The sequence below is a fragment of the Ochotona curzoniae genome, unplaced genomic scaffold (genome assembly GCF_017591425.1).
Source record: "Ochotona curzoniae isolate NIBS_2020 unplaced genomic scaffold, NIBS_Ocur_1.0 contig_4877, whole genome shotgun sequence".
Taxonomy (NCBI): domain Eukaryota; kingdom Metazoa; phylum Chordata; class Mammalia; order Lagomorpha; family Ochotonidae; genus Ochotona; species Ochotona curzoniae.
Window position 1 is genome coordinate 374,496 of NW_024466409.1, and position 13,491 is coordinate 387,986.

At 47.6% G+C, this 13,491-nt stretch overlaps 1 protein-coding gene across 3 annotated transcripts in view; it reads right to left on the minus strand.

The window, feature by feature from the left end:
- Nucleotides 1-1,287: 1,287 nt before the first annotated feature.
- Nucleotides 1,288-13,491, minus strand: part of SERGEF (secretion regulating guanine nucleotide exchange factor) — a 236,676-nt gene continuing 224,472 nt past the window's right edge. For all 3 annotated transcript variants that reach the window (XM_040988461.1, XM_040988460.1, XM_040988459.1), the window contains one exon: nucleotides 1,288-1,650. In XM_040988461.1, the coding sequence (XP_040844395.1) occupies nucleotides 1,340-1,650 (311 nt within the window). In that variant the 3' untranslated portion in view covers nucleotides 1,288-1,339. The remainder of the gene's footprint in view (nucleotides 1,651-13,491) is intronic.

Genomic DNA, 13,491 nt, shown 5'->3' on the forward strand with positions numbered 1-13,491 from the left:
TGATCAAATATATAATGTGAAGGGTCTTCAAAAAGTTCATGGAAAACGTAAGAGAAGGTGATAATTTTCATAATTTCAAAGCTGAAAAGGATTTTCATATTTTTTGCACCAAAATAAACTTACTGTTTCGTGCCATATTCCTAGGAACTTTTTGAAGTTCACTGATATGTAGATAAAACTAAAGCTGATTTGAATAGATGGGATAGGGAACCCAGGAAAGAATGCAGTTTGGAGGCCAACAAACTAAATGGTGGATATCTAGTGGCTTTATACCTCCTCACAGTCACTGGAACATCAGCCTTCCCAAACCCGGACTCTCCTGGGTCTCCCAGCAGTGTGGGATGGGACATGGGCCTCACCACCTGGCTGATGACACTAGCGTAGAAGCCCTCTGCAGGGCAGCCTGTCTCCTGAGGGCTCTGACCAAGGGCTGGTGGTTAGTCCCAGCAGAGTGAAAGGCACTCTCTCCCCCAGAGCCATAGCTGCCACCCGGGGAAATCAGAGGTCAGAGATCTGGGCAGGCCCCCACCTCACTGAAGAACCCTGCTCCTACACTGGCCAGGACTAGGGGGCAGATGGTAGGGGCTGGGGCCTTCGGTGTTACCATTGTTGCACACTCCCTTGGCCATGCTGCCAGGCTGTGGCCTATTCCTCAAGAGAAACTGCAGCTCGGCAATTCAACATGCTTACTCCAGAGCCCTTCCTGCCTTAGTGAAGCTGGAAATCTGATAGGCTCACTGATTCCAGTTGCCTGTCTGCTCAAGGAGTCATTTTCCTGGGTCTTCAGGAAAATCTGATCTTTTTCTCTGCTCACTCATTTCCACTCCCTTTCGCCTCTCCCTGGGACCTGCTCCTTGAATCCTAGTCATTAAGATGAAAGCTCTTTCCAGACTGGGCACCCAGGTACAGTGCTTTGATACCCAAGAATGGGCAAAGGATGAGTTCTGGGGCTTGCAAATAAAACACCAGAAGCTGGTGGGTGCACTAGGCCAGCCTGGGAAACCTGTGGCCTGTGGAATCAAAGGTTTTTGGACCCAAACTACCACAGGGCTGGGTTTCCTGTCTTTGGGGCAGGAAGTGGCTGGAGCACTTATGGGTGCTTCAACTTTCCTGGGCTCAAGTGAGGACACAAGTCCTTATTCTTATCTTCTCAGCAGAAGAACATCTGGCCCCTTGAGCCTCGGTCACCTGGCAGGCAATCTTCCCTCCCAGCATTCTTGTTTGTGTAAGCCCAATTTTTGGTGCCTCGGTTCCACAATACAACAGTGTGATTTTCTGGGTACACTGTCTGGAAGGAAAAGCCCACTTTATTCCAAAATTGCCACCATGGTTCCCCTTTTCAAGAGCTGTCTGATTGGCTTTGGGCTACAGTTTCTGATGGTTTTCCTTTTACGCTCTCTCTGTCCATGGCTTCTTGAGATCTGGTTTCCTGGGTGGCATCCACAGAAGGGATGGCGATGTTGGGGTCCCGGTCCCATGCAGCAGGTGCTGGCAGCTGGCAGAGGGCCAGGGAGTGCCCAGCCCCACAGCCCACGAGGAGTCCCGACGCCGACCACAGACCCTCCACAGGCTTTGGGGCCCAGACGTTGGCTTCGGTACCGTCCCCGCACATGCCATGCTCGTTCCAGCCCCAGGAGTGACATACTCCATCTGTGGAAAAGAAGGAAGACTGCTATAGAGGTGGGTCTGAATCGGACAGCTGGGCCCTCTAAGGTATCAACACGTGCAAAGCAACTAAAGCACAGTAGCACATGGGGGCATGCTCACCATCTCTGCCTCCATTTCTGTTCCTTGCCCACTCCCCGGGTGCTTGTGTTCCAGGGTTTCCCATTCCCACCAACCCAGAGAGTCCATGCCCTTGAGCTGGACTTCTCCCTTGGGTCTTGTTCACCATCACTTCCCACATATAGTCCATAACCGATACCTCCAAAAATCTCTCAACCCGTTCTTCACATCTCCACTGCCATCACCCTAACTCAAACTGCTGTTTTCATTTACCCAGGCCATAGAAACAAGGATGCTTGCCAGCTACTCCTCTGTTCAAAGAGCACAGGGTAGCTCCTGACAGATGAAATCTTTTTTTGTTGTTGTTGTTTTATGACACAGTTTGATAGGCTCTGGGATTCCCCCAACCCCTCCCCTCATGATGAATTTCTCCAACGTGTTACAGTAGTACAGTTAATATCCAGTCATAGTTCCTTCATTGTGGGCATGTACCATGCATAGAGTCCAGTGTCCTATTGTCCAGATAAATTCAACAGTTTCATTGGGAGACCATTCCTGGTCTGAGAGTATAGCTGGAAGAATATCATCCCCTTCAATGTAACACCACAACACAACATCATTAACAATTTATAACATCATGGAGTTAACTGACATGGTATTGAGTAACCAATATGTTAGAAAATGTAAGTTCTTAACCACATCCTGTGACTACTTCACTGACATTTCAGTTTTAGTTTATACACAAACCGGCTGCTATACACCTTAAAATGGCTATAGGGTACTATTCGGCTGTTTATTTTCGTTTTTATGTTTAGCAGCTTATAGCATTAAAGCATGATTTCTACTGAACTTAGTGAATTTTAGGATATCCCAAACAGGCTTATAACCCTAACAAGGCATATGTTAATACTTGAGGCACAGAACAGTTTTAAGAACGGGTGTGCAGAGAAATCTTTGATACCTTAGTGAGAAATAACTAATCTTTGTGTCCTACCTAGTAAGGTATATGTGAGTCCAAGCTGACCATTTCACCATTTCCTGTCTGTTCTACACTTTCCTTCTTGGTCTCTGTCTATCTGTCCTAATTTTTTTTTTTTGTGGGGGGGGAGGAGGCTCCGGAACGACCCTGATGGTCACTGCAAGGGAGGGTGGGGATCCAAAGTTGGAACTAAGTAAGGACTGACAAACCAAGTCTAATTACTGCTTACTGCCCTGCCTAAATGCCTGTAGTGACACCCTCTGGTGTGTAAGCCCCAAGTGTTATGACTCCCGACTATCCTGTGCAATTCCCCCACTCCTTGTGTTCCAGAACCCTGGCTTCCTTTCAACTCCTTAAATCCTCTATATCAGGCCTTTCTCTCAAAGTCCTCACTTTACTGGGGTTCCAGACCTCCTCATCCTTTGATTCCAGTTTGAATGGCAGTCAGAGGCTAGATTCCTGGCAACCCCATCCAATCGAGATCTTTATTGCTGGTCTGTTACTGCCTGCTCACCAAGACCTTGCAGTCTGTAGTACTGTATGATCTGCGTGACCACCTGTTGGCCACTCCTGCCTCACTGGACCGCATACCAGTGACTGAGGAGTGTTCTGTTCACTGCTATACCTTTAGGTTAGCACATGGCACACAGCTAAGTGTTTGTTGAATAGATAAAAGAATTAACAAGCTCATAGAGCCAGCAAGTGACCATGCTAGCATTTGACTCAGGTAGGTCACTAGATAGCCATCTTCCATCCTACTGTGTCACCTCTTCCTACGTCTGACTCCTTTCCTAGGCCCTAAACACATTTTTCTGTGGCTGCTTAAAATAAAACATTTTTTTTCTTAGATTTGAAAATAATGCATTATTCATGGTAAAAAAAAAGATGGAAAACATGGATGACAGTAAAAGAAAAGTAGGCTTGCAGAGTCCTATGCAGTACTATGAAAATTTTGTTTTTTTTAAGCCCTTATTTTGTGAGATTTGTAAATATTGATGTATACTTTTTGTCCTGCTTTTATCCTTTAAGATTATATCACAAACATTTCTTCAAGGAATTGTAAATTATTCAGAGCCTGGCATGGTAGTCTAGTGGCTAAAGTCCTCATCTCACATTTCTTGGGATTTCATATGGGTGCCAGTTCATGTCTCAATAGCCCTGCTTCCCATCCAGCTCCCTGCTTGTGGCCTGGGAAAGCAGTTGAGGACAGCCCAAAGCCTTGGGACCCTGCACCCGCGTGGGAGAGACCAGGAAGAAGCTCCTGGCTTTGGACTGGCTCAGCTGCAGCTGTTGCGGCCACTAAGGGAATGAATCAGCGGATGGAAAACCTTCCTCTCTCTCCTTCTCTGTGTATATCTGATTTTCCAATAAAGAATAAGTAAATCTAAAAAAAATGTTAATTATTCAAAAGATAAATTTAAAAATTTATTTATAATTTTGAAACAACTCAATGTATAGAAAAGGCCAGAATGCACTCACACCCATCCTTACCTTCCTCTCTGGAAAATAATTACTATTCTGCAGTTGGTGCACATTGTTTGCAGGCTTGTATATTTTTCTATGCATCTGTTCCTTTAATATTACATAACATTATAAATGGTCCCATTATATATACATAACCACTTATCCAGTTCCTTTCTGATGCAGTTCTTTTTTTTATAAAGATTTGTAAATTTATTTGAAAAGCAGAGTGAAGAGAGGAAAGAAAGGGTAAGAGGGAGAGGGAGAAAGGGAAGGAGTGAGACAGAGAGAGAGAGAGAAAGAGAGAGATTGATTGATTTTTCCATGTGCCGGTTCAAGCCGTAGCTGTTAGGGTTGGATCAGGTTGAAGCCAGGAGCCAGAGTCTCCAGCCAGGCCTGCCACATGAGTGGCAGGGCCCCAGTACTTGAGCCATCATCTGCTGCTTTCCCAGGTGCATTATCAGAAGCGCAGCAGCGGGGACCTAAAGTGTATGGCATGGGATGCCAGCATCAGTGACCTAAACCCTTGAGCCGTCATGCCAGCCCCTCACCACTCTTTTGCAATGTGGCTATAGTCGTAAATCACACTGCAATGGACATCTTTGAACATGTCTCTTTGTACAACTGGTGGAGGTGGAGGGAGCTCCCTAGACGTGTGTGTGTCAGAAGGACATATGTCTTCTAAGAAGGGCTGAGCAGCTCTCCAAAGTGGCTGCACTCACCTACATTCCCCTCAAATGCGCATGTGTGGGTTTCGCTCTATTCTCTGCTTCGCTGTTCTGATAGGACCTTTGATTAGTTTGCATTGTGCTGACCACTAATTTGATGGCATATTCCTTCTGCCTCTGTACATTCCTTACCTGTTTGCTTCTTTGGGTGTGCAGTTTTTCTTCTTGGCTTCTAAGTTTTCTTTGTGTATTCTTTTGTTTATATCATTCCTTGTTGTTCTGTGCCCTGCAAATGTCTCTTCCCAGAAATCTGTGCTGTGTCTTCACTGTGTTTACAGCCTCTTTTGTTATACAAATTTATTTATAAGGGCTGCCTAATTGCCCATTATGGAGATTAAACATTTACTTAACCTGTCTCCCATTATCAGATGCTTAGGTTGTTTCTAATTTTTCAATATTTTGTATAGTGTTGCCAGGAACATTTTTATGCATGAATCTTTTCTATTTAATTATTTTCTCTAATTGAATTCTTAGAAAGAAATTCCTGGTCAAACAATATAGACATCTTTGAGACTCCTCTGTGCAATTTTGAATACAGCCAGAAAGCCTCCCTCTCAGAAAGGCCACTTGAGTGTGACTTCAGCAATCTTTGGACGTCTCAGTGTCACTCTCGCATGGCCAATATTTATTAGAATTATAGTGGTTAAAGTCTTTTCTAATTTGAAAATAAAAAAAAATAGTACTTTATTATTTAGTATTTTTTTGTTATCACTAAAATTGAAAACTGTTAAGAGTATTGGTATAATGTTAGTATGCTAGAATGTTAGAACATTAGCGTTAGGCAATGTTAGGCCCCTTTGTGCCAGGAAACTGATACTTTGCTAGGTCAGAATGCGTCTGGACCATGGGAAAACTCCACTTCAGCGATAAATATGTTCATTGTTCCTCTGTGACCTTGCGAACAGTGTCACAAGCCTTATCTATAGAATGCACCCAGGAGCAGGAGGGCAGTGGCACAATCATCTGGTCTCATAAATGAGAATGATCCATAAAGATAATGTGTCTCGGGCCCGTCGCCGTAGCCTAGTGGCTAAAGTCCTCGCCTTGAACGCACCGGGATCCCATATGGGTGCCGGTTCTAATCCTGGCAACTCCACTTCCCATCCAGCTGCCTGCTTGTGGCCTGGGAAAGCAGTCGAGGACAGCCCAAAGCCTTGGGACCCTGTACCTGTGTGGGAGACCTGGAGGAAGTTCCTGGCTCTTGGCTTCGGATCAGCATAGCATCGGCTGTTGCGCTCACTTGGGGAGTGAATCATTGGACGGAAGATCTTCCTCTCTGTCTCTCCTCCTCTCTGTATGTCTGACTTTCCAATAAATAAATAAATCTTAAAAAAAAAAGATAATGTGTCTGGGAACAGAGTGGACTGTTTGTACATGGAAGCCCTAAAGATGACATGTCTGAAGTTTGTTAGTCTTTAAACTGATTGTTGCATTTGGATTTGTGTGGGCTATGATGCATGTAATGGCCAAAAGGGTCTGTATAATCTCTGGCTTTTCTCTGGTTCTGGGTCCGACGTCTCCTTGGCTGGCCTGTGTGCCCCAAGAACGGTCTGACCCCAGCATGCTGGAACAATAAACTCTGCTTGTTTTTGCATTATCAGTGAGGCTCTTTGTTGCTCACGGGAAGTTGACAAAACCTGGACCCTAAGAAAACTAAGATACTGAGACACTTGTATTTGTTCTGTTTCATATCTTTCCCTGGTTAGTACAGAACGGTTTAGTGCTCACACACAGAGCAGGAAGGCCTGGGTTCAAAGTCCAGCCCTATCATGTACTGGCTGTTTCACCTTGGGCAAATTACTTAACTTCTTTGTGCCTCAGTTCCCTCATGTGTTAAGCGGGTATATGAATGTCACCATTCTCAAAGAGTGGTTTGACAAGCATTAAATAAGTAGATGTAAAATACTTCTAACAATGCCTGGCACTGAGTACTACAGAAACACTTGCTACTACTATTGCTTCCGACAAAGCACTTTTTGCTTTAAAGGATTTGACTTTAGAGATGTTAACCCATCCTCTGCCATTTTTACATTCACATTCCCCCCTCAGTTTGACTCAATGTTTGACACAGGTCTGTGGTTCAAGGCAGTACCACTTGTGGATTTTTTGTGTTAAAATTCTTTCCATTGCTAATGGTAAGTAAGGACTTACCCCTACCCAGATCAGAGGAATTCTTCATGATCTTCCAACAAAGTGTAAGTCTAGACATGTAAATCACTGTCCTCACAAACTTGTTGTGCAGGCTCTTCTTCCCCTTCCAGGGAAGAAGACCCTGGAATTACCCTCCCTCTTGTTTTGCCTAGTAGGAAGGCATCACCTGCCAAACACAGATGTCTGCCTGCTTGGCCCCCGGACAAGGAAACTCACACAGAGAGGATGAGCCCCAGGCAGCACCTCCCGTGGCTAAGCTGGAGTTTCGGCCAGGTTGATCGGAGGTACAAGGTAGGAGAGTGGAAGAGCCAGGTACCTTTGCGCCCAGTTTGGCACCCGGTGTGGGCCTTGCGCCCGGGCCTGGTGAGTGGTACCAGCTGACTGTCAGCAGGGATGGGGTGGGAGGAAGGCAGAGCTGACCTAGCAGCGGGACATGGCACAACGGGCAGCTGGCAGGCCCCTCTCTTCTTGTCAAAGGGAACACACTCTAAGGAAGCCACACTTGGGCCAGGGTAGCCAGAGGCCCAGAGCCAGGACTTTCATGCCCACTGGGTCGAGAGGCCTGGCAAGGGCTCAGAAATCTCTTCCCCAGTGCTTGCAGAGAAAGCCCTGGGCTGAGGTACTTTATCTTGTTTGAATTCTGACAGGCTGCATCTCAGCCATGTTTGACAGAATATCCTCACTTAACAGACGATAAGATTGAGAACTTATCTGGAACCCTGGCCAGGGTGCTGCTAAGCCTGCATGGCACACTCTAGGGCTTGTCAATGCCTCTACAGGGCAGCTAGGACACTGTGTCAAGTTGAGGGCTGTGTTGCATATTCTCTTTATTGTAATCATTATTGTAACATTTAGCATGCTCATCAAACAATTTAGATTTGGGAATAGCTTGCTAACTCTACACTACTAACCAGGGACCGGATTGCCCTGGGTGCTGCTTTGCACACAGCAATCGAGATGTGGAAAGCAGATGACCACACTCATGGAAGCACAGCTCAGGCAGTGCCCTCCTCCAACACTGGAGAATGTGGTTTTGTCCCTCCCCCACTCCTCTTCTTACCTGCCCCCCAACCTACAATCTCTTGGGCCCCCTTACAGGTGCACAGTAAAGACAAAGGGTTTTCTGGACTTGATGCTGCCAGAGGGTAGTTTTCACATGTAAGTGATGAGTGTGGGCTGTGAGAAACCAATCTCTAGGTCCATGGGAATGTGGGACATCCATTTTCTAAATAGCTAACTTACAGACTGGCCCCTGGCCCTAGAGAGGACTCTGGGCAGAGTGCCCAGCACTGGCTGGAAGGCCTTGAGGTTGCCTGCATCCTATGCGGTGTAGGTGGTCAGCTTTCCTGGCCCTAGAGCATGGGGCTGAGCTTCAGGTGGCAGGTCCTGGAGTTACGGAGGGATTCCCTAGCCCCCTTGGAGTTTATGTTACCTGTTCATGGGGCTCAGCCGAGGCTGTGACAAGCAGAGCTCATGGCTCACCACACGTGTAACAGCCTAAGAGCCCTGCAGGCAGCGGAATCTCAGCACTGGCAGGGTCCCTGGCACAAGCTGGACACAATACCAAATCTGTTCAGGTCTTGTGGCACCTGCTGGGGCTTCTTGGCAGCCTGGGTGCTCACAGTGCCTTATGGTGCTGGGAGAATAGCCCAGTGCCAGGGAGGGAGCCTCCTGTCTGTTGAGGGCCTTGCCCTGGGGGCCCAAACACCCGAACCACAGATGGAAGGGGACATTTCCCAATTTCTCTTGCAGCTGGTTATGATCAGCAAGGTTTGAGCTGATGGGACCCTTCCTTAAAAGACAGAGGGCAATGCCTGTTGTGATGGCTGGAATTCCAGCTGCTGTCTCTGACTATGAGGCTGAAAACTGCAACCTAGGAATGTTGCTTCTACGTACTGTACAAATGCCCCCTTAATTCCCACAGTGAGGTGTCATTAACTGTTTCCAGACGAGGTAACTAGGTTCAGAGAGTGAAAATAGCTTGTCAATGCTCATGCTGCCTCTCTATGTAGGACTAGAACCCAGCATTCTCAAACCTCAAGCTCCTTCACTAGATCCAAGCCAGGTGAATGATAGTACTGGACTCACTGGATCTTAAGTGTATGCCAGGCCCTGGGAAAACCACATGTCTAAGTATGCTTCCCCTGACCCTTCACACCAGTTAGGTACAATCTAATAGTGTCCTCATGTCCCAAAGAGGGGACGTGAACTGTGCAAGGTAAGCAGCCAGCAAGCCTCAGATGGATGCAGACCGACCACAGGACTGTAGTCCCACTTCCGTTTTCAGACTGCCCTCCCTTCTCAAGCCACAGAGCCCCAACTCCCCTGGAGGGTAACAGGGGAGTCAGGCAGGAGCTGTGGCTGCGAAGACAACACATCACGCAGAGAAGCAGAAGACTCAGTGAGCACTGGAGAGTGGGAACGCAGGGTTGGGGCCCCAGGGAGCGACAGAGGGCTCTGCCCCTGCCACCCTGGGTGGTGTGGCGGTGAGAAGAGAAGGGAGGAATAAGAGCATGTCTGGAGCTAGCTTATCTGTCAGGGCTGCTATTTCACAGAGCCGGGCAGAGAGTGCCAGCAAGCCTTTCTTTCCAGGGAGCTGGGCAAACTGAGGGAATGTTTCTGAGTGTCCAGTAGACCAAGGTCTCAGGGGACCCACCCTTCTAGCAGTATTTGGTGAGATGTTCCCTAGTCACCCGCTGTGAGCAAGAATGAGGAGCAAGGACCCAGAGTTCAGATCTTCTGCAGTGCTTTGGGTCTGGGTGACAACCTCAAGTTAGAAAAGGGTTCAGGTCAATGGCAACAGTTACTTCTTCTTTTATGCTAATGCCCTGCAGCTGGGGTTGGAGGGAAGAGTCCGGGTGAGGGATTGGAGGGTGGAAATTAAGCAAAACACAGCTGGGACTGGGTTCTCCCATGGAGCATTTCCTATCTCCCATGACTTGCGAGTCCAGCTAAGGGAAGACCCTTAGCTGGCTCAAGGTCTTCTGTGGTGTGCCCTCTTGGCCTTGTCACTGCTCTTTCCCAATGCATTGTTCAGCCTTACAGCTTTACCACATGCTACATGTCTTATCTAAGGTCATTCAGGTTGGCATGTTCTTGCCACAGCAAGTCTACTTATTTCATGCTATGATGTCTTTGCTTGCTTAGGCCCTGTGCTGAACACAAGATCCAGAGAACAGGAGAATCCTGTTTGTGATCTCATGGGCCCTAGGAGCCAGGAAGGGCAGCTCCAGGGGAAGACAGAAATGGGACCCAATGGTGTACACAGGGAGACATCACTATTTGTGTTTACTGCAGCACTGTTCGTAACCACGCGAGATCAAAGCAAGCCCAAGATATCCATCATCTGAGGAGTGTTTTAAAAAACTATGGATTGGCCCTCTTCCTTTTTCTTCTTTTTTTCTTCCTTCCTTCCTTCCTTCCTTCCTTCCTTCCTTCCTTCCTTCCTTCCTTCCTTCCTTCCTTCCTTCCTTCTCTTTCCTTGATTCTGATGTCATATGCAGCTGTTAAAAACAATGAAGTAGGAGCTTGCATTGCAGCATAGTGGATGAGGCAGCTACCTGCAATGCCAGCATCCCATATGGGCACTGTGCTGCATCCTAGGTGTCCTTCTGATCCAGTTCCCTGATAATGCACCTGGAAAAAGCAGCAGATGGCCCAAATACTTGGCCCCGGCCATCCATGTGTGTGAGACCAGGGTGAAGGTCCCAGCTCCTGACTTCAGTTGGGCCCAAGCCATTACTGTGGCTATCTGGGGAGAAGGCCAGCAGGAGGAAGCTCTTGCTTTTTCTTTTCTTCCTTCGTTCCTTCCTTTCTCTTTCTCTCTTGCTCTCTTTCCCTCTCTGTATGTGTGTGTATCTTACCCTCACTCTCTGTTCCTTGGTCTTTCAAACAAATATTCTCAAAATAAATTAATAAATAAATAAAAATAAGAAGGAGAAGAAAAGAAGAAGAGGAAGAAGATGATGAAGAAGAACAGCCCTCTGGTCCAACATGGGAAGGTACGCAAGACATTTTAAGGATAAAATAGATTTCAAAATTGCATACCAACAATATGACCCATGCCATATAAAGCCCCTATATATTTTTATATGCACAGATTCCTAACAAAGAATCCCAAACTGAAAATAGTCGTTGAAGAAAAGAGGGAGAAATAGGAAAGGGGATCACCATAATTTTCTTTGTGTTGTTCAAATATTTTAAAAAGCAGTAACAAGTCTGGGGTAGGGGGAGGCAGGTGGAAAATCAACATATTTCTGGATACAGACACTTTAAAAAAGATGATATGTCTGGACCCAGTGTGGTAGCCCAATGGCTAAAGTCTTTGCTTTGCATGCACTGGTTCTAATCCCAGCGCCAGCTTCCCAACCAGCTCCCTGTTTGTGGCCTGGGAAAACAGTAGAGGATGGCCCAAAGCCTTGGGATCCTACATCTGTGTGGGAGACATGGGAGAAGCTCCTGGCTCCTGGCTTCGGATTGGCTGAGCTCTGGTTGCTGTGGTCACTTGGGGAGTAAATTAGTGGACAGGAGATTTTCCTCTCTGTCTCTCCACCTTTCCAATAAAAATAAAATAAATCTAGATTTTTTTAGATTTTTTAGATTTATTTTATTTTTATTTCCAAGTCAGATATACAAAGAGGAGGAGGAGAGACAGAGAGGAAGCTCTTCCGTCCGATGATTCACCCCCCAAGTGAGCGCAACGGCTGATGCTATGCCGGTCCAAAGCCAGGATCCAGGAACTTCTTCCGGGTATTCCACACGGGTGCAGGGTCCAAGGCTTTGGGCTGTCCTCGACTGCTTTCCCAGGCCACAAGCAGGGAGCTGGATGGGAAGTGGAGCTGCCGGGATTAGAACCTGCGCCCATATGGGATCCCGGCGCGTTTAAGGCGAGGACTTAAGCTGCTAGGCCACGCCGCTGGGCCCAATAAATAAATCTCAAAAAAAGGATATGTTCTTTTGGGGCAGGAGGTGCAAGTCACTGGAAATTGCAAAGCTTAATACTTATTAGGGTTTTGAGAGATGTATAAGAGTTCATCAGTCTTAGACTGCTTCCCATTAAAACATGTCCAATCTGAGCTGCCTATTATCAACCTGGTTGCTTTGTTTTGTTACAAAAGGGCCCAGCATGTGTGCTAGTGTAAGTGTGTATGTGTGTAAGGGTGGGTCCTGCCAGGTTGCTGGAAAGATGTGAGATGCACTTGTGGTGAGCATCCATGGAATGCAAACCTCTGTAGGCACACATACCATGCACCACACCTTTCGTGGGCCCTGAGGATCTGTATGAGCTGCAGATGGGAGTAATGTGCTGGGGAGCTGCTCAGCAAGCAGGTCCCAGAAACACAGGACAGACACTTCAGATACAGCCAGTGAGGGGAAGCAAGCAGCCCAGTGCTTTTCCCCGCTCCTGTGGTCTTTCCAAACTCCCTGGTCTATCTGGAGAGCAGCGGGGGAGGGACACACACATAGCTGAGATCCAGGCCATCAAAGTGATTCCTTTGAGGCTGGCCACTTACCTTTATTCCTGGGTCTGGGGCCACTACCATCTCCTGGCCACAGGCTTGGAGAACAGAGTGTTGCAAGTCTGTCTGTGGTCACACTGACCTAGCAAGAGGTATGGCTCCTGCGGACACTGCCATGGCCATGGGAAGGTTGCGAGGACAATGGCCCCCTGCGGGCACTGCCACACGGTGAGCCCCCCTCCAATAACTAGCTCATGGGTCATGCCAAGGGCCAACGGTGCCCTCAGGGCAGGGCCAGAGGCAGCAGGAAGAAGCCATCCCGAGCCAGGAAGTGGCTGTTCACCCAGAGAAGGGTTTGTGTCCTCAGATCCCCTAGGAAAGGCTGTGGTTCAGAGCAGGCAGGCTGAAGGGCCCCTCCAGGCCAGGGTCCATGGCAACCCCGAGGACTGGGTGAGAGGAGGGATGGGGTGAGGGCTGCAGACCGGATGTCAACAAGGAGGCAGCAGCTACATACCAGTAAGACAGAGAAGGGCCTGTGGAAGGAGGAAGTCAGGAAGGCAATGTTACGAACAGTCAGAAGCCATTCCTAACAGCCCATAGCCTCTACAAGAGCTGCCTAACTAGGCCCGGGGCTGCCTCTCTTGCCCCCCAAATCTGTACTCACATAGCAGCTTGAACGATCCTGTTATAACCTAGCTCAGATATGAGACTGCTTGGTTCTGAACCCTCAATTGACTTCTCCTTTCAGAATAAACAATAGCTGGCTTCCAGCTCCCTCTGGCATTGTGCCGTACCATGTGCTACTCTACTGACACTGATACTGACCGTCTCGTTGTACCAGCACTCACCTCAAGACCTTTGCACATGAAGATCCTGCCAAATGGTGTGCTCGGGCTCCTGAGAGCTACAGGTTTCCTCTCTTAAGCTTAGAAGTGTCACCCTAGCAGAGAGATCTTTCCTGACAACTCCGTATAAAGCAACAATCTTT